Here is an 18,378-nt window from a genome sequence, read left to right on the forward strand (position 1 = left end):
GGGTCAGGAGCTGTGGAAAGCGCAGGGGAAGGGCAGGGGGAGGCGCCAGGGAGACAGTGGGGCCCTCGGGCCGCCTTTCCTGAGGCCGGCAAGGTGGCGAGGAGCAGCCAGGCCGGGTGGGCACCTCTGAGACTCAGTGGACACGCTTGCCCATCCACGCTCACTTTATGGTTGAAGAAGCAGCGTCTAGAGGATATAATGCCTCATGTACGCAGCACAGCTGGATCTCAAGTCTGTGTCCTGCCGTGCGTTGTGTTCGTTGGTTCTAAATTCTGTTTCTTTTTTTTTTTTTTTTTTAAGATTTTATTTATTTATTCATGGAGACACAGAGAGAGGGAGAGGCAGAGACACAGGCAGAGGGAGAAGCAGGCTCCATGCAGGGAGCCCGATGTGGGACTCGATCCGGGTCTCCAGGATCATACCCGGGACTGCAGGTGGTGCTAAACCGCTGCGCCACCGGCGCTGCCCAAATTCTATGTTTCTATGGGTGTGTTTGTGTGGATTCAGGCAGACGCTCATTAAAACCTCAGTCGGTGAACACGTATGCCGCCCACCCAGGAGCCCATGCCTGTGGCTGGCGTGCGCGGGGAGGGCAGCGGTGATGGTGCCTGGATGGCCTCCAGGGCATCCAAGGGGAGAGAACTTAGCGACACAGGTGTCTATTACAGCGGGCCTGCTGCTCCCTGTCCGCTGACCTAGTGGTGGTGCGTGTGGGGCGGGAGACCGTGTCCCCAGGCACCGGGCTGGGCTCTGTCCAGGCCCTGCCAAGGACCGCCAGCTGCGCAGGCGCCGGGGGTGGCACGCGAGGTCCCAGTGGCGCTTCCCGCGTTTTGCAGTGCTGCCTGGCTGAAGGTGAAGCCGAGCCCCAGAGGTGCCACACGGGAACCGTCGGTCCCGCAAGCCAAGGCTCAGGTGCAGAGTCCGTCGAGGGGCGCTGTTGTGCAGGAAGCTGCAAGGTTTGTGCTGCTGGTTTTCCGGGGCCCCAGGGAGCCAGCTCTGGGGGGCTCCATGCTCTTGCTTGGGGATACAGCTCTTTATGTCAACCATCAACCCCCAGGCTCTGCTCTCAGGGGCGCGGCGCGGACAGTAAACTCCTGCACTTCTTGCTTCCTTCACTGTATCCCATGGGCGCCTGTTGTCCGCCAGCTGCTTGTCTGTCTGTTGCGGCCATGAGCTCCATGAAGACTTCTAGAAATGGGGCAAAAAGACTCCTGGCCCCTGTGACCTATGGTCATATAAGGGGTGTTTATGACTGTGATGTGAGGCAGAGCCGAAGGGTGAAAAACGGGGGTAGGAGGGGGCGGGAAGGGGACAGAGAGATTTGTGGGCCTGGGAACAGGCTCCCATTGGGGGGTGGGGAGAACGTTCTGGAGGGAGCAGTGCCGACGGGCTCTGTGCTTGTGTGGCCGACGTGTTTGTATTGCGGGAAAGTGAAAACGAGTGTCCGCTGTTAGGTAATTGGACTTGGAGTTAGCTTTTCCCTTCTGACCTCACGTGATGGAGCCATGCCTGGGCCCTGAGCTGAAGATACAGCAGCAGTGTTTTTTGCGGTCAGGCCAGGAGTTGTAAGGACAGCATGGCTCGCTTTCCTGAAGATGTTTGTGGTCGTTTTGGCGCCATCCCGGGGTGTGTGCATGTCAGCGTGTGCACGGGGCCTCACGTGGGGAGCTCCCCCGTTAGCTGTGTCTCCATGGAGTGCCCACTGGTCCCACAGTAGTGTCCTGGGAGCCCTCACCCTGGCCAGCCTGGGGGGCTGCGGCCTGCCAGGCAAGGTGCATTGGTCTGACTCGGTTTCCCTCCGCCAGACTCGCTTGGCTTGATGCTGAAGCTTGTAAGACATTGAAGGAGCTGGAGGAGCTAAAGGCGGAGGGCTCAGACCAGACGCAGCAGCAGAGGTGAGTCCCCGCAGCCAGGGAGGAGGAGGCATCCTCCTGTGGAGCACACATTGGTGGAGGCAGGGTCGCTGAGAGGTCGGCGTGCGCTGCCACTGCCCACCCCCTGCCAAGCTCCTGGTGGCAGAGGTGGATACAGTCAGGTGGGGAGCACGAGGCAGGTTATGGCTCCTTTGTGGACTTGAATGCAGACCTGATGCCCAGTGGGTGCTGAAGCATGAGATTTCAGCACGCTGGTGCCATCACGGGCCGTCCTCTCACTCCCATCATAACGCCCTGCAGCCGGGAGGCCAGGGCAGTCCTCCGTACAGTGTGTGCTCTGTTGGCGTCATTCCCTGCCATGACCCAGCAGCTTCCCTGTGTGGTTGCCATGTCAAGCTGCACGATGTCTGGGACACCTGGGGGTGCGGTCAGCTGAGTGCCCGACTCTTGGTTTTGGCTCAGGTCGTGCTCTCAGGGTCCCAGGGTTGAGGTCATGTCGGGTCTGTGCTCAGCAGGGTGTCTGCCAGAGTCTCCCTCTGCCCTCCTCACCCCCTCCCTGCTTGCCTGCTCTAAAAAAATAAATTTTAAATAAACAGAACAGCTGCACGATCATGGAGCTTCACAGTTGGGAGGTTGGTGGTATTTGCAATGGGACGGTCCCCAGTGAGGCTGTCTGTTGCCTTAGAGGGGGCCCTGGGACCCCTCCCCACTGCCGTTCGTCCAGATAGCAGGATGGTCGCCCGGGTGTCCTGCCGTCCCCGTGGGTGGTCATACGTGATAAATGCAGGTGCACAGCCCAGGATACCACGCAGGGAACAGGTGTCACCGACTGTCTCCCCACCTCCCCACCCCGGTGGGAACCCGGTTCCTTCTCCCCCAGGGCGACCCACCATCCTGATCCACAGATGTGTCCCCTGCGGATGGGTCCCTGACACTTTGCTGTGCATGCTGGAAACCCAAGAAGCAAGCACAGAGCAGGAACAGGTGGTGCTTTCACTGTGACGGGAGGAGCCCGCGCTCCCCTGGGACCCGTGTGTCCATGCAGGAGGAAACAGCAGGTCAGGGGCGAGTCCTTGTGTTCGGAGGGCGTGTGGACGAGCCGGGTCCCGTGGACCTGTGGGGAGAGTGCGGGGCCTCACCCTGTTTGTTTCCCGACTGTGCTGACACTGGTGGCATCCCTAACATTAGACACTGCTGAGACTGGCGGAGCCTCGTGGTTCGAGTTTGCACTTCCTTGCCATTGACCAGGGATGCGAGCCTTCCTGGTGGCTCACTGTGAAGCGTCTGTCTAGGTCCTTTGCCCGTGTATTATTTTTATTGTTTTAATTACTGATTTCTGAGGCTGTTTGGTGTGGGCAGCTGGCAGGCAGACGTGGAGCAGCGTGGCTCACCTGTGCACTTCCTTGTGGTGGCTTCTGAAGGAGGAGCTTCGAGTTTTGAGTAGGATCCGTATGTTGATGTTTTCCTGTGCAGTTGATTTTGTTCTGTGACTGGTCTCAGAAGGTTTTGCCATGCTGGGGCCCCCAGACATTGTGTGCTCTTCTGAGTGTAGTGGCCATAGTCGTAGCCCAATGAGTTCCTGGCTGTCACACCAGGGGCTGCCTGGCCTCGCGGCCTGTGGAGGTGTGCTGTCCGGGCGCCACTGTGAGTCCTTCCCTTTGTGTGGGTCAGGACATCTAGAGCAGGTGGTCTGGTGCCTGGGGTGTGAGCAGCTGGCTGCTAGTGTCCCGGGAGTGCCCGGCACGCCTGCAGGTCTCCCATTTCCAGGACTCGTTCCACCCCCTGGTCAGAGGGCTCTGGGGAGGAGTGGCCAGACCTCTGTCCAGTCAGAGGGGCCTAGGATGCAGCGTCTTCCATGTGCAGGCGCCTTGGCCCAGAGTCCTGGTCCAGCAGCCCTGGGCCCATTGGCGTCCATGGGGCATGTGCGTGGGTTCTCCATTTCCCCCGTTACTGGCCTTGAGTTCGGCTTTGTCAGCTGGCTGCGGTGGGTTACATGTTGTCCTGTCATCCAGTACTTTCCCCTTCGTCTCTGGGTGTGTGTCCAACTGCATCATGTGGACTTTGGGGAGGGAATAGATAAGTGAGATGTGTCCCATCTTTCGCCTTTAGTTGTTTAAATGTAGCTATTATTCCTTTGAAGCGTACAGAGAGCCTGATGCAGCTGTTGGAACATCCAGAAGCGTCCCCAGTGGGTCGGGACTGGTGGTGGCACAGCACCTGGGCTCTTGTTGGAAAGGCTGCAACCTCTGCTCTCTCACAGGCCCAGGGGCTCACTTGGCCCTTGGGATCAGGGAAGCTCCATACTTTGGTCATCGTTCAATTTCCCTCCGCCTGGAGTCGTACCTGAATATACAAAATGGCATATTTTCTTGCTTTTGATTTTAATCCTTGGTTTTATTTCTACATAGTGTCTCTGCCGCCCAGTTAGCAGAAAAGGTGGAGGTGGCAGTTCTGGAGCATCTGCAGCCTCTCCTGCTCAAGGCCCAGGTAATGCACTTGCTTCCCTTTGGACGTTCTCAAAACGGTTGGCATCCGTTGCTGAGAGGCCACCTGGCCCTCCCCTGCGCACTGTGGCCGGGTCCTCCAATGCACACAAGACACAGACACGGGGCAGAGAGGAAGCTCCACTTTTGAGAAAAGGGAGATTTTAGTTTAGGGAATGAGTTCAGGTTCTGATTTCCATCCTCAATGAAGTAGATGTGGTGGTGGTGGTGTTCGCCTGGTCCTGGCCCACACCCTACAGTTTGCAACAATGGGCACACTTTTCTGCGGGCGGTGCTGGTGCACACGCGGTCCCTCCTGGAGGAGGAAGTAACAGATGCAGGCACCGTCCACCGTGGGCCGGAAGCTAGCAGCCTGTCCGGACCCTGTGGGTCCACCGGTTATGGGAGTCGTCTGGTCTGTGTGAACAGACGAGCTGAGGGCCCATCACGTGTACATGGCATGTGGTGTCCTGGTCCCTGAACAGGCCACCGGAGACAGGTATGCTCCGTGTATGGTATGTGCTGCCATCACGGAGGCTTGGGCGTGGAGAAGATGGGGGCTCCCGGCCACCCACTGGGGTGGCCTCCTTGTTCGGCACACAGGTGTAGGCTCTTTGGGTGGAGACACAGCTGCCCCGACCGAGTTCCTGAGGGGAGGGAAGGAAAGGACAGACACCAGGACAAACGTGCACCTCTGCACATGGCCCTGAACAGAAGATTCCTGCAGATCCTGACGTGGCCCAAGCTGGGAGCAGCTCCACGCAGCAGTTCCCTAGTCCTGACACGGGCTGTAGGTCCTCATGATGCACAGACATGCTTGTCTCAACAGAGAGTCAACTCCTCCCTGGAGGCAGATGCTAACCCGAGGGACCAGCCACCCACAGACACGGCAACGGCACAGCCTGTGCAGGAGGTGCGTGTGGGTGTCCAGAGGACGTCTGGGGGCCGGGGGGTTCTGCCTGGGTGGTGGGAGCTGACGGTTCCTCTGTGGCTGGTGGAGTCTTTGCACCCACGTCAGGAGCCGCTCACCGAAGCATCTGGACCCCGGGGCTCTGTTCGGGCCTCTCCTCTCCCGAGGACAGACTGTGGCCACGGTGCTCAGGGCCTCCGTGGCCTGGTTTCCTCCTCACCCCGGGCCTCATGTCGGCGTTCGGTAGGCATGTGCCCAGCTGGGTAACAAGTGGGATCTGGCCTGGCACAGAGAATGCCAGGATTGGAGAGGACTCGTACTGGGCTCGTGTGAGACTGAACTTTCCCGTTCGTGGAGCTCAGGTTGTGGGGCGGGGGCCACAGGCAGTGCCCGGGACCTGCTGGGGTCCGGAAACAGTTGCGGCCGCCCGTGTAGAGCAGACACGGGCAAAGCAGGTCTGTGGGCTTGGGGCAGTGGAGCAAAGCTGCCCATGGGCTTGGAGTGGGGGTGGGGGTGGGTCTGGGGAGCACGTCTGCCGGGCCGAGGCCTCACTGTCCCAGCACACCATGGCAGAGTTGGGTCAGAAGGCTCCTGTGCTGGAACCCAGAGCCTACCATCCGCACGCAGCCGGTCTCAGCAATCCCGTCCTGGCCGTGTCCCCGTGCCGTCACTGTGTTTGGGGGTTACCAGCCTCACTCCTGAGAATTACTCTGTGAGCATACATGGGTGTGAGGAGACCCCGCTGCCAGCAGCTCGCGTCCCGGTTACATTGGCCCATGGCTGAGGTCCCAGGTGGCACTTGACAGCATGTTCATAAATAACTGAATAAACGGAGGGAGACCCCAGGTGTTGACTTGTGTGCCTTGCTCACAGTGTCCCAGGACTTGTCTCCAGGAGGTTGGGGGCATTTGGTCTCCTCGTGAACCACAGTTCTCTGTGGCCTCACCATCTCTGATGCCCAGAGGGAGCTTGGGGAGGTTTGGGGATGACGTGTTGCTCTGGCCATGCATAGACCCCTGCAGTGTGTCTTTCCAAAATGCAGGAGTGTTTTTTTTTTTTTTTTTAAGCTTTTATTTATTTATTCATGAGAGACACAGAGAGAGGCAGAGACACAGGCAGAGGGAGAAGCAGGCTCCCTGCGCAGAGCCGGATGTGGGACTCAATTCCAGGACCCTGGGGTCATGCCCTGAGCCAAAGGCAGGCACTCAACCACTGAGCCACCAGGGATCCTCACATGCATGTTTTTAAGATTAAAAGTGACATGCACATGGCTAAAAATTCAAATAGCTCAGCTAAGTGTGATGTGACCAGCTAACCCATACTACCAAGAGCAGCTACATGGTGTGGGACCTCGCTTCTCAGTTCATACGGCTGTGATGCCGTCAGCGTGGGCTTGCTTCCTCTCTGCGATGGCGCTGGGGTCCTTGACATTCTATTCCTGGCCGATGGGAAATCTTAAACATGAACATAAGTCTTCATTCACTAGACCCGTGTGCCTGGGTTTGCATTCTCTAGATTTTTCTGTAATTTTATTCTGATTTTTCAGCTGATTTTTTTTCATTAAAGATTTTATTTATTTATTCATGATAGACATAGTGAGAGAGGCAGAGACACAGGCAGAAGGAGAAGCAGGCTCCATGGTGGGAACCAGACATGGGACTAGATCCCAGGTCTCCAGGATCATGCCCTGGACCAAAGGCAGCACTAAACTGCTGAGCCACTTGGGCTGCTCTGGAGATTTCTTTTAAGAAGGATCGGCTATTCTTTTTGAAGTGAATTTTGACACTTTGTGTCTTGGGGGAATTTATACATTTCATTTTTTAAAAAGATTTTATTTATTCATAGAGAGAGGCAGAGACACAGGCAGAGGGAGCAGCAGGCTCCATGCCGGGAGCCTGACGCGGGACTCGATCCCGGGACTCCAGGATTACGCCCTGGGCCTAAGGCAGGTGCTAAACCGCTGAGCCACCCAAGGATCCCCTTTCAGCTGATTTTTATTTAGAGTTGTTCATTTCTTTATATTTTTAGTGGCCATTTTTATTTTTTTCTGTGATAGGATAGAAGGTTTTTTTTAAGTTGCCATGGCAGGAGCTGTTCACGGCTGTCTCCACACGCATGGGCTCATGCAGCCCTTTCAGCTCTGAGGCAGGACTGTTCCCATCCCACAGTGGGGTGAGCACATGGCACAGTGGGCAGAGCCAGGATTCCGCGCCTTGCACGTGCCCCGTTCTAGAGCCTGATGCCCTCACTGCCCAGCAGGTGTTCTCTGAGGGCCTCCCTCAGGCTAGATGGTAGACGTATCTTAGGATCTGAAGAAACGAAGCACATATGGCCATGTCTACAAAGCATAAAGCACATAGTGAGTGTAAGAAATATAAGATCAGGAAACGCTAGTAGAGGCCTCCAGGGTCATGGGTACAGAGAGTGAGGACGGGGAGCCTGGTGGCATCAGGAGCAGATGCTTTACAGAAGCCTGGAACACACCTGTCGCTGCAGTGTCACACGCCCGCCAGTGGACTGTCCTGGGCACAGCCCAAGACAGCACCGCCCTACCGCACAGGAGGCCACTGTGCTCTGGGCTTGCTGAGGGGATGGGCGCCAGGCTTCCTGGGGGTCCCTGGGCTACTTGGCCAGCGTCCCTTCAGGTCTTTGACTGCCTTTTCCGCCCTCACTTCTCTCTGCTCTCTCTGCCCTCTCCCCTCCACCCTTCCGCCCTCTCCTTGCCCCGCCCTCTCTCTCTTCTTCCCCTCCCTCCTCTCCCTCCCCCACCTCGCCCTCTCCCTTCTCTCCCTCCTCCTCCCTGCCCCTCTGTCCCCTCCTTCCCCTCCTTCCCCTCCTTCCCCTCCACCCTCTCCCTCCCCTCCCTCCCTTCTGCCTTCCCCTATCCCCCTCCACCCTCTCCCTCCCCTCCCTCCCCTCTGGTCTCTCCTTCTCCCTCCCTTTCCTCCCCCCCCTCCCTCCCCTCCCTCCCATCTCTCCACCCTCTCCCTCTCCTCCCTCCCCTCCCTCCACCTTTTCCCTCTCCTCCTTCCCCCCCTTCTACCCTCTCCCTCTCCTCTCTTCCCTCCTTCCACTCTCTCCATCCCCTCCCACCCCTCCCTCCCCTGCCTCCTCTCCCTCACTTGCTTTGTAGGCTGCTGTCCTGGACCCACTGAGGGACCATTTGGAAGCCTCAGCTCTCGTTGGGGGCGGCAGGGACAGCCCGTACCTGGAGACACTGATGCTGCGGATGGAGGAAATAGAGGTGAGGTCTGGGGCCGCCCCCAACACTTCTGCTGCCCAGGTCTGGAGAGTCATGCGGTCCTGGGCCACAGCACAGCCTGACTGCAGCCATGTGGGGCCTGGGGACAGTCACTTATCCTCCCCAATGGTCAGGTGTCCTTGAGGCTAAGGTGAGGAGGTATCCGTGGAACCCAAGGGTGGCCATTCTCCCTTGACGTCTTTGGTAGGTGATGACTGGAGCCAGGACCATCAACATCCCTCCTGGTGTGGGGTCCCAGCAGGTCCCAGACCCTCTTACCTTCTTGGGTTCCCACGATTCACAAGGCTTTTATCACACGTTTAGACCTCAGATCTGCCGCGGCGTGGCCCTGGATTGTTCAACGCAGGGACATGAGACACAGCGAGGGGATGGGGTGTGGCCGGGGTCCCAGAGCTGGGGTTGCTGTGAAGGAGACACATCGGGAAGACAGTCTTCTGTTGGTGTTTGAAAGAGACGTGTGGTTTGCTGTGGTGCTGCCACGGGGTCCCCTCTCAGGGCAGCCGTCGGGGCCTGCACCATCTGGCGTGAAACACACGGCTCACGTGGGACGTGGTCAGTACTTGGCACATGGCACAGTCCTCTTGTCAGCAAGTTCTGGGGGATGGTGCTGTTCTCCGTTACACGCGTTACAGCAGTTGCTTCGCTGGTTTTAGACTTTGCCTCGTGAGCTCCCATCCTGGCCTGGCAGCTGCCCATCTAGTTTGGGTCTCATGTGTGGAGCTGCTGTGTCCTGAGCAGTTACAGTTTGTAATGAAACTGATCTTTTCTCATAAATTAAACTTTTTTTTTTTTTTAAGAACTACCAGGAGACTGTTCGCCAAAGATACAATAAAATCGTATATGCTGACCCTCATCATTGGATGCAGGAAGGAAAAACGGGTGAGTGTCCCCCACGTGGGTCCCCTCACCTCAAACACAGGAAAGCTGCAAACCTTTGGCCATGGACACACGTGGATCCACTCGGCCTCTGTCCACCTGCCAGTCACGCTGTTTGGATGCCTGCCTTGGTTGCAGGTTCTGTGTGTGGGACCCTGGGCACAGCAACAGGTATCAGAAACGTGTTACGTTTCTTTATGGCTTTTTTTTTTTTTTTGAGATAAAATTTACATGTGATAAAAAGCACGAATATTAATTGTGTTGTTAGATGGGTTTTGGCAAATGGGTCCGCTTTGCAGCTCCTGTCATCAGTCAGATGTCACCTCAGAAAAGTCCCTGCGCTCGTCCCCCATCGGGGGCCCCACCAGCCCGGCTCCATTGTGCGGCTTGCGGGCTAGGACGGCACACGCACTATGTCGCACGGCCTTGTCCCTCACTGGTGGGAGCACCCTTTCCTGCGTCCCGCGGGCTGCAAGCATGAGGCGAGCCTCCACAGGCCAACACGGAGGGGCTGGCAGGGCCGGACGCCCACCTTCCCTGGCTCGTGGCCCCGTCCCTCCAGACACTGCTTCCTTGTCACCCATCCCTCCCCGCTGTGGCGGTCAGGACCCTGGCCTTTCTAACAGGAGGACACTTGGGCCCGCCTGATAGTTCAGGATGCTCTCCCCATCCCAGCGTCCCCAACATCAAGTCCCCATTGCTGTAGGGGATGCTCGCAGTGTCCAGGACCATTGGCAGGCATGTTGGGGGCCGCTGCCCTGTTGCCACGCTCGGGTCAGTGCTTACCGCGGGCTTCTCCTGGCAGGCACGCCCTGTTCATCATCTGCCTATGATCTATGCTCGGTTACGTCTGGCTTGGACTGTTGGGGGTACGTGTGCTGTGAACACAGTCGCATATAGTCGTGTGTGGACGTCGGCTTCTGTTTCTTTTGGATAAACACCGGAGCAGGCTTGCCAGGTTGCAGCATGGGGGTGTAACTTGGTCATGGACTGCTGGGCCTCCCTGCGGAGTGGCATTGCCCACTGAGGCCGGTGGTCAGTGATTGCAGCCGTGGCGATGGGCGTGGACCATGTCCCCTCAGTTTTAATTTCATTTTATTGATGAATAAGGACGTTTAGGGTGTTTTCCTGTGATTATTAGCCAGTGTTGTGTGTCTTCACAAGGCATCCAGATACTTTGTATATTTTTAAAAATTGGGTTGTTTTTTGTGCATTACATACGTTGTTTTAATACCAGCTTTTCTGGGATGGGATTCAGGTTGTGTAGGATTTACCCATTGGGAGCGCAGCTCCGTCTGTTGTGTGCTTGCAGAGTGTGCAGACCTCACCCCGTCCGACTCCAGCATGCGTCCCCCCGGAAGGAAGCCCTGTGCGTGCAGCCGCCTTGCCTTGGCAGTCATGAGTCTCCTGGCAAACATCTGCCAACATCTTGCCCGGTTTTCTCAGATGTGTTTTGTTGGAAGCAGACATTTTTAATATCGAAAAGTCTTATGTCAATTTTTTCTTAGATTCCCGTGTTTGACCTAAGAAATTGTTGCATGCCACCAGGTTGAGAAGGGGGTCTGTTGTTTTCTTGGAGGAACTTTGAGGTCTGGTTCTTGTGTGTGGGTTCATGGTCTGTTCCCAACAATGGTTTGCCTGTGACCTGAGGTAGAGATGAAGGTTCATTTTTCTGTTTTCTTCCTAAAAGAAGGCCCTTTGTTCTTGCCCCGTTTGTTGAAAAGACGTGCGCGTTTCTCCTTGTTTCATGAGGGGCAGATGCAAGCCTGTGAAGCTCCAGCAGGAGGCCCGTTTCTGGGGCTGGATGGTTGCTCATCAGCGGCCACTCTGTGGATGCGGGGAGGTGCTGGAGGTGTGCACAGAGCAGGTGCGCAAGCATCGGGGGTGGGAGGCTGCAATGCTGCCCAGGTCCAGGCGGGGGTTGGGGGTGTCGGGATGCACCCACCACACTGCACTTTCACAGGAGGGTGAGCCAGGTGAACACAGAGCTCATCTGGGCCTGTTGTGTTTTCTGTGATTCCCAAGCCCCTGGTCTCTCTGCGGCTCATGCAGCCAGCTATGGAGCAGCTCTGGGAGGCAGGTCAGATGGCCCCACCTATGGGGGCTCCCCCATCCCCCTCTGGAGCTGGGCCCCCCTCCCTCTTTTCCTCCCTCCCCGCCAGCTCCCACCCACCTGTCATGACCACCGTATGTCAGAGTCGCTGCTGGAGGGTCTCCTGTCCCCCTAAGCTGCAGGTTCCTGAGCCAGTGTGTACCCTCCTCCGTTGCGTGTCCTACGATGCGTAGCATGGGCTTCCTGGCCTGGGAATCCGTGGCTTCCAGCATCTGTTGGTATGGGAGCCAGGTGCTGGGGTGGGTCACTCTGAGAGCCGTTTGGCCCCTGGCCACAGAGTGGGCAGCCTCATGCAGAAGCCCATCTTACCCAGGACTCCCAGTGGGCATCCCCTTTTCCAGGCCAGTTTAGAGGTCTAGTGGCTGCTGATGACTGTGTGGAGGCCAGCGCACCCTGGGGAGGCGTCCTGCAGACCCCGAGAGCTGATGCTCCCACCTTGGAAGTCCTAGTGGGCATCCTGTTGCCCTTGCTCTGGGTATGAGCTCATTGGCATCACAAAACCTCACAGAGGGTGATTTTTTTTTATTTGTGCGGCATTCCATCTGTACCTTCCTCTCCTTGGGTGAAAAACTGAAAACTTCTCAGTAGTATTTTTACAGAAATGGACGCAGGCAGCATCTCTACCGTGTGGGAAATCATGGTTGTATCACTGGGGCAGGCCCGCGGTGCCACTTACCTCAGGGAAGGACATGCTTCCTTCTACGCTTGGAACACATTTAACGTGATGAGTAACCCGAAGCCCAGAAGAGCTGCTGAGCTGCGAGGTCTAGTCAGTCAGTGCTGACTGTGCTTGTGCAGGTTCCCAGCAAGGCTGAGAGATGAGCAGGATCAGCTCATTAGTGTTGAGATGTGAGCGCTTTTCCTTCCCCAGTCACAAGACCATTTAAAGGTCAAACGCTCGAGACTCCCCAGCAGGTGGCTGGTCCTCACTGAGCCAGAGCCCAGGGCTTTGCACACACTGGTTCGCAGCACGTCCTTAGGGTTCACTGGTCGTCTCACTGCTTTCTTATGGTGACTTTAAATTTGTCTTTTCTTGGGACACCTGGGTGGCTCAGTGGTTGAGCATCTGCCTTCAGCCCCGGGCATGATCCTGGGGTCCTGGGATCGAGTCCTGCGTCGGGCTCCCCGCAGGGAGCCTGCTTCTCCCTCTGCCTGTGTCTGCCTCTCTGTGTGTCTCTCAGGAATAAATAAATAAAATCTTAAAATAAATAATAATGATAAAATAAATTTGCCTTTGCTTTGAAAACCAGAGCGTTTTTGCACTGCTGGCTGCCCCGTCAGGCTTGAGAGATGATGGTGCGGCCTCCTGAGGGGCCTGGGCACTAGGACGGCGCTGGGAAGCTTGCCGGCCTCTCTGTATGTGCGGTCACTGTTTGCCTCTCCTCTTCTAGAGCAAACACTCGCAGCAGTAAGTGAAAGGCCTCTCTCTCCTCATCCAATCAGGATCACCAAGACCGCCGCTCGCAAAAACCCAGACGTGAACATCGTGCTGGAAAGGCCCCAGACTGGCAAGTAAGTGGGCTAGGGTGGCTGTGTGTGCTGGCTGGCCCGTGGTGTTGGCACACGCGGGGCCCCGATCCCCCAGCCGGGCCTCGCCACGCTCTTGGGCAGGTGCCAGTGCCACCTGGCTTGTCTTTCCAGGGCAGTGTTACAGGGCTTCTGCCTCCAGCACTGCCTACAGGATGGGGACCCCTTTGCGGTTGGGCGGTCAAGGTGGGTGGGGGCCTTGGGTTTGTTCAGGTGGAAGGAAGACAGGCCTTGCGATCTGGGATCCCAACATCTCTGTGCCCATTTCTTCTTTGTGTCAGTTCCTTGGATGAAAGCATGGGGCCCGACAAGGGGTCTGACAAGAGAGGGGTTCCCCTGCTGCCCCTTCCAGAGGAGTATCCGCGGAAGGAAGGCCAGGCCGCCCTGCGGGTGCCTCCGGGCCTGCGGCATAGCATCAGCGACTACTGCAGCCGCTTCGAACAGTACCTCCGCCTGGTTGGGCATGAGGCCGTGGGCACCTTCAACCCCTGGCTGCTGGCTGAGAGGTCAGTATTGTGTTTCAGCCGCACCTGAGAGCCAGGTGCCCAGTGCTCACCTACGGAAGGCTGCCGGGGAGACTGGGCTGTGTCTGGGCCCATCTGCAGGCTTTGTCTGCCAGCTGCCACTTTGGGCAGGGGAGCTAGAGGGACAGGTGTGTGATCCTGCGTGAGGAGTGCTGGGCGGCCTGCTGTCAGGTCTGGGACAGGATATACGACACCATAGGGTGCAGCGGGCAGGTGGGAGGTGGCCACCTGGGTCCTTTCACTCCTGGATGAGGCCCTTCCTGTGCATACATGGTGCTGTGACAGACACGTGTACATCCAGTCCTTTACCTGCGCCAGATGCAAATCCTGTGGGGGGCGGCACCTGACACTGGAGCTGCAAACCACAGCCCCTCCCCAGCTCTCCGCCCCCCCCCTCCCGCCCCTAATGGTGACCAGCCCCTCCACAGCTCAGGCCAGGGGCAGGATGGAGGATGGGATCACCTCTTTCAGTGGCTGATTCTTTTAAATGCTTCTGCCCCTTCCACGCGGCCTCCTGTACACCGACCCCCACAGCCCGACAGGCCCCCTAGTCCGTCTCTGGCTTCTGCCCCCAGTTTTCTCTGAGACCCTCTCGCCTTCCACCCAGATCAACTGGTGGCTTGCATTCTGGGTGTCCCTTCACCACCACCTACACATCTGGAACCCCCCCCCACCCCCAACCAAGGGCCTCCACCTGGGGCTTCTCTCTGGTTTGCAGTGCACACCTTGCTCTGTGTGGGGAAGACGCTCCCAACACGTCAGGTTCTCATGCTCCCTCCGTGATCCACACATCCATGTGGCTTCCTTCTTTCGCAGGAGAGGGCAGGTGGAGGCCTCATTCCCTGGCCTTCACCTGGGTCCCCCCCCAACTCCCCTGCCATCCACTGCCTGCATTCCCTGTGCCTGGGGGGCCTCAGGTTTCTCCTCCCTTGGAGCTGCTAGTCTGTTTGGATCCCACCTCCCGACCCCCCTTCCTTCTGAGTCTGGGTCATTTTTCATTGGGTCCTGTCCCCTCGTGGCTGAGGCACATCTGTTTCCTTCTGTGGTGGGATCGTGTGTGGTCCCTCGGCTGACCCTGAGCCTTCCTCTTGTGGAGTGTCTGGGGCCCAATCTGGTTGAGCCGCACATGTATTTTCTAGAAGGGGAAGGGGACGGGGAAACCCGACGGGCTCCTTGTGGTCACTTGCACACCATCCCCAAACTGACCGGTTGTGGGTCACCTGGCATGTTGGAAAATCCAGAAAAGGCCGAGGAAGACGGTTCTCTGAGGGTCCTTCGCGTGATTCTGCCATCCTGCAGACGTAGGAAGCACTCAGCCCATGAGGAGCACACAGCGTATGGGCACCTGGTCCCTCCAGTGACAGTTCCCACATATCACAGCTGCGGGTTTTCCCTCCCCGCCTCTCATTCCTTGTGTGCATGTGCTGTAGGTCGGGGCTGCAAGGACTGGATCTTGGAAGAGCAGACAGGGAGCGGCATCATCCCAGAGCCGTGGGCATGAGAGGGCAGTGGGTGTCTCAGTGCCTCCTTCCCCCCAGGAGAAGCGCTGCTCCTATTGGAGAGCAGCAGACGTTGTACACGGGCAGAGGTGGGAGCGCTGGCGGCCCAGGCAGTGACATGTTTGTGGGAGCAGACTCGCCAGGCGTCTGGGACACTTGTGATCAGAAAGGGCAGGCGGAAGCTGCATGTTTATCTGTCCACCCTGAATCCCTACCTCGGTCGTGTCCCCAGTGGCTACGTAAAGCATGAAGCCATAGGTGACGGCAGGCAGATGAGCAGTACAGGGTGGAAGGCAGCATGCAGCCAGACGGGGGCGGAAGGCCCGGCAGACAGGAGAGCCAGTGCCAGCCAGGGTGCCGCCGGGGCCGTGGAGACCGGGGATGAGGGGGCCAGACACCCACACTTGAGCACAGCCGATGGGCCAGGCCGGGTGCCACAGCAGGTGGACCCAGAGAAGCAGGGAAAGCCCCAAACCAACTTGGAGTCAAGGACACAGTCACCCCAGGAACTGAGCCCGGGATACAGCAAGAAAGGGGGAAGTTCTTAAAAATTAGAGGCATGATGGCCACAGTAGCTCACTGGGGAGCTTAGCGTGAGAAGCCAAGTCTCCCATTAGGAGAGGAATGGACCCGAAAACAATAGGGTGTGTGTGCGGGGAGCTGGTATGCATGTAGGGCTGGGAGTGCGTGGGGCTGGTGTGTGCAGAGCTGGTGTGCGCAGAGCTGGTGTGCATGCGGGGCTGGGTGTGTGTGCGGGGAGCTAGGTGTGCGGGGCTGGGTGTCCACAGAGCTGGTGTGTGTGTGTGCATGAGGACACCCACTGCCTTGAGGCAGGAGCAACATAAGCAGCTGCTCCCAGGGGCTCTGGGCTCATCGGGGCACGTGCTGACAATGTCTGTGGTCAGGCTGAGGTCAGTGCTCACGGGAATGCAGGGCGGCCGCTAACGCAAGAGCGGAGAGTCAGGGTCCAGGTTGCGGCACGAAGATCATCACAGAACCTCACGACACCCGGAGGTGGGAGAAAAAAGGCAGAAGATACCCCACATTTTCTTAGCAGGAGCTGAGATGTAGCAGAGTCGCATTACCTGGAAGAGACCATGCATGTCAGCGGGACGGGGGGTGGGCAGCTCAGCGGCGGCACCAGACGTCCAGGTGGGGCTGTGTCCGTCTGTGGGAGTCACACGTCCCTTTGACCCATGCGAACGGGCCCCTCGCCCTCCGCAGACCAGTGTGGATGGGGCCCTAAGTTGGACCAAGTGGAAATGTGCACCTCCTGGTATTTCCCATAAATAAAGTGATCTCGGGGAAAGGGCGGCAGCCGGTGGTGGGAGCAGCATGGACCCTGAGTGCGCCCTCGGTAGAGGCATAGCATAACCGCGGCTGCGCAGTAGCTTCCACTGTGTGGGCGTCTCCGGCCGGGGGCTGCCAGCTGTGCACACCTGCTGTGCGGGAACTCGGTCCTGCTGCAGAGCGGACGCCACGCAGACACTGGCGGACGTGAGCGCACGTCGGTCAGTGGGCAGCCTTGGGTTCCTGACTGTCGTGGTCCTTCTCGTGACGTGCCCGAGGGGAGCATTGCGGGCAGGGGTGGGCTGTGGGGCCCAGGCACTGCCTTCTGCTCTGGGAAGCGGGGCCTCTCGCCTCCCCGCCGCCCCCTGGGTGAGTCCCACTCAGCGGCCCCTCCACTTGCAGCCCTGCCATTTGTCTTCCAGCTTCTCCGAGGAGCTGGTGGACGAGGCGCTTGGGGCCGTGGCCGCGGAGCTGGAAGATGCCTGCGAGGACTATGCGGAGGCTGTGTTCACCTCGGAGTTCCTGGAGCCCGCGACCTGAAGGTGCCCCCTCGGGGCTGGGGTCTTGCCCGTGGCTGTGCCTCTGCATCTCCTTGTCGTGGTGACGGCTCTGGTGGTTGATGATGGAGGCAAGGTGCTTCCTGGGGCCCAGGAATCGTGAACGATGACAATATAATATTTTCTCAATGTGTGATTTTCCTACTGAAGTAACTGTGTTCGTCCCGCTGCTGAGTTTGGGGACATGAGCGTTTGGACAGGTGCCGGCAGGTGTCCTTCCCTGGGGCCACCAATCCCTGGAGGCAGCCAATCCCTGGGGCTGCCAAAGACTCCTGTGGTTTGGGCCCGCAGCTCACGTGCAGACGGAGCCTGGTGCCCCCTGCTTGGTCACGGCCCTCAGCCTGCTTCTGCCCCACAGATGAACTATGACGTCCAGACTATGGGGTCGTAGCTCTGTCAGGGTCCTCAAGAGGGTCCTCGAGAGGGTCCTAGGCTCCGTCCCTGCATCCCGGGCTGGTGCTGCCTATGTGTGTGACCCATGGAGGAGCCGGGGCAGGAGGAAAGGCCCGGCAGATGCGGGGAAGCCCTGGTCCTGGAGAGGAAGACACGTGGGGCCACGGTAGCTGGGTCCTCACGCCCCCGCCCAGTGGTGCTTTTCCAGGAAAGCCTCTGATTTTCCAGAAAAAGAAAAGGAATGTGCATAGAAATAAGGCCACTTCCTGGAAGTTTCCTTCCATCGGCAGCCTGAGGTGTGTATGTGCCACGAATGGCAGGTGGCATGAGGCTCCCCCAGGGGCAGGGGGAATCCTTGTGGTGCCTGCGGTGTGGATGCATGTTTGGGTGACCACGTGAGCTGCTGGGTCACACTGACTCCTGCAGAACCGGGCTGCATGTGATGCAGGGGATCAGCAAGGCTCTGGGGTCAGAGGTCTTCACCAGGAGGGGACGTGGGCACAGGGGTCGGCGGGCAGTGGCTCCAGGAGCTCCAAGTGGCTTGTGGGGCAGTTTGTAGTGTGCGGATTCTTTAAATAAACTCAGGATTTTACATCTGTGCGTGTCTGCCTGAAATCATTCCGCCTCCCTTCTCCCCAAACACAGGACTGTGACTTAGACGCCCCGCCGACACCTGGAGGGCGCACCAGGGCCTCTGCTGCCTGTCCACCCCTTACCCCCGCCGGAGAAACGTGTTCATGGAGCCTTCCCTGGACGGGACGCTCATGGCACTGCATTCCTGCTTCCAGGGGAGACAGGGCCCGGCCATCTGACCCTGACGCACCTGCTCCTGTGTGGAGCTCCGCTCCGGGGCACCCTCCTGCCTCATGGGCCACAGGCAGTGACCCCACGCTCCTTACCCCCCGCCCTGCTGGGAGGGCTCCACAGGCCCAGGGCTCCAGGTTTCCCTGCTCCAGGTTTCCCTTGAAGAAGGGAAGGGCCGTGGCCGTGCTGCCCACCCCACAGCCAGGGTCCCCTGGGCCCGGGCTGACGACCCAGCGGGTCCCTGAGACGCCTGTTCTGAGGCTGGA

General features: G+C 58.4%; 1 protein-coding gene across 7 annotated transcripts in view; it reads left to right on the forward strand.

Moving 5' to 3' along the window:
• KIAA0753 (protein moonraker) overlaps positions 1 to 17,904 on the forward strand; it is a 44,749-nt gene extending 26,845 nt beyond the window's left edge. For 5 of the 7 annotated variants that reach the window (XM_038536434.1, XM_038536432.1, XM_038536431.1 and 2 more), the window contains 9 exons: positions 837 to 956; positions 1,806 to 1,895; positions 4,283 to 4,361; positions 5,187 to 5,270; positions 8,401 to 8,511; positions 9,327 to 9,408; positions 12,910 to 13,030; positions 13,327 to 13,551; positions 16,781 to 17,904. In XM_038536434.1, coding sequence (XP_038392362.1) covers positions 837 to 956; positions 1,806 to 1,895; positions 4,283 to 4,361; positions 5,187 to 5,270; positions 8,401 to 8,511; positions 9,327 to 9,408; positions 12,910 to 13,030; positions 13,327 to 13,551; positions 16,781 to 16,898 — 1,030 coding nt within the window. In that variant the 3' untranslated portion in view covers positions 16,899 to 17,904. Of the gene's footprint in view, positions 1 to 836; positions 957 to 1,805; positions 1,896 to 4,282; positions 4,362 to 5,186; positions 5,271 to 8,400; positions 8,512 to 9,326; positions 9,409 to 12,909; positions 13,031 to 13,326; positions 13,552 to 16,780 lie in introns of those variants that run through there. The other 2 variants (XM_038536435.1, XM_038536436.1) reach the window with 2 other exon arrangements.
• The last annotated feature ends 474 nt before the right edge of the window (positions 17,905 to 18,378 follow it).

Source organism: Canis lupus, chromosome 5 (genome assembly GCF_011100685.1).
Source record: "Canis lupus familiaris isolate Mischka breed German Shepherd chromosome 5, alternate assembly UU_Cfam_GSD_1.0, whole genome shotgun sequence".
Taxonomy (NCBI): Eukaryota; Metazoa; Chordata; class Mammalia; order Carnivora; family Canidae; genus Canis; species Canis lupus.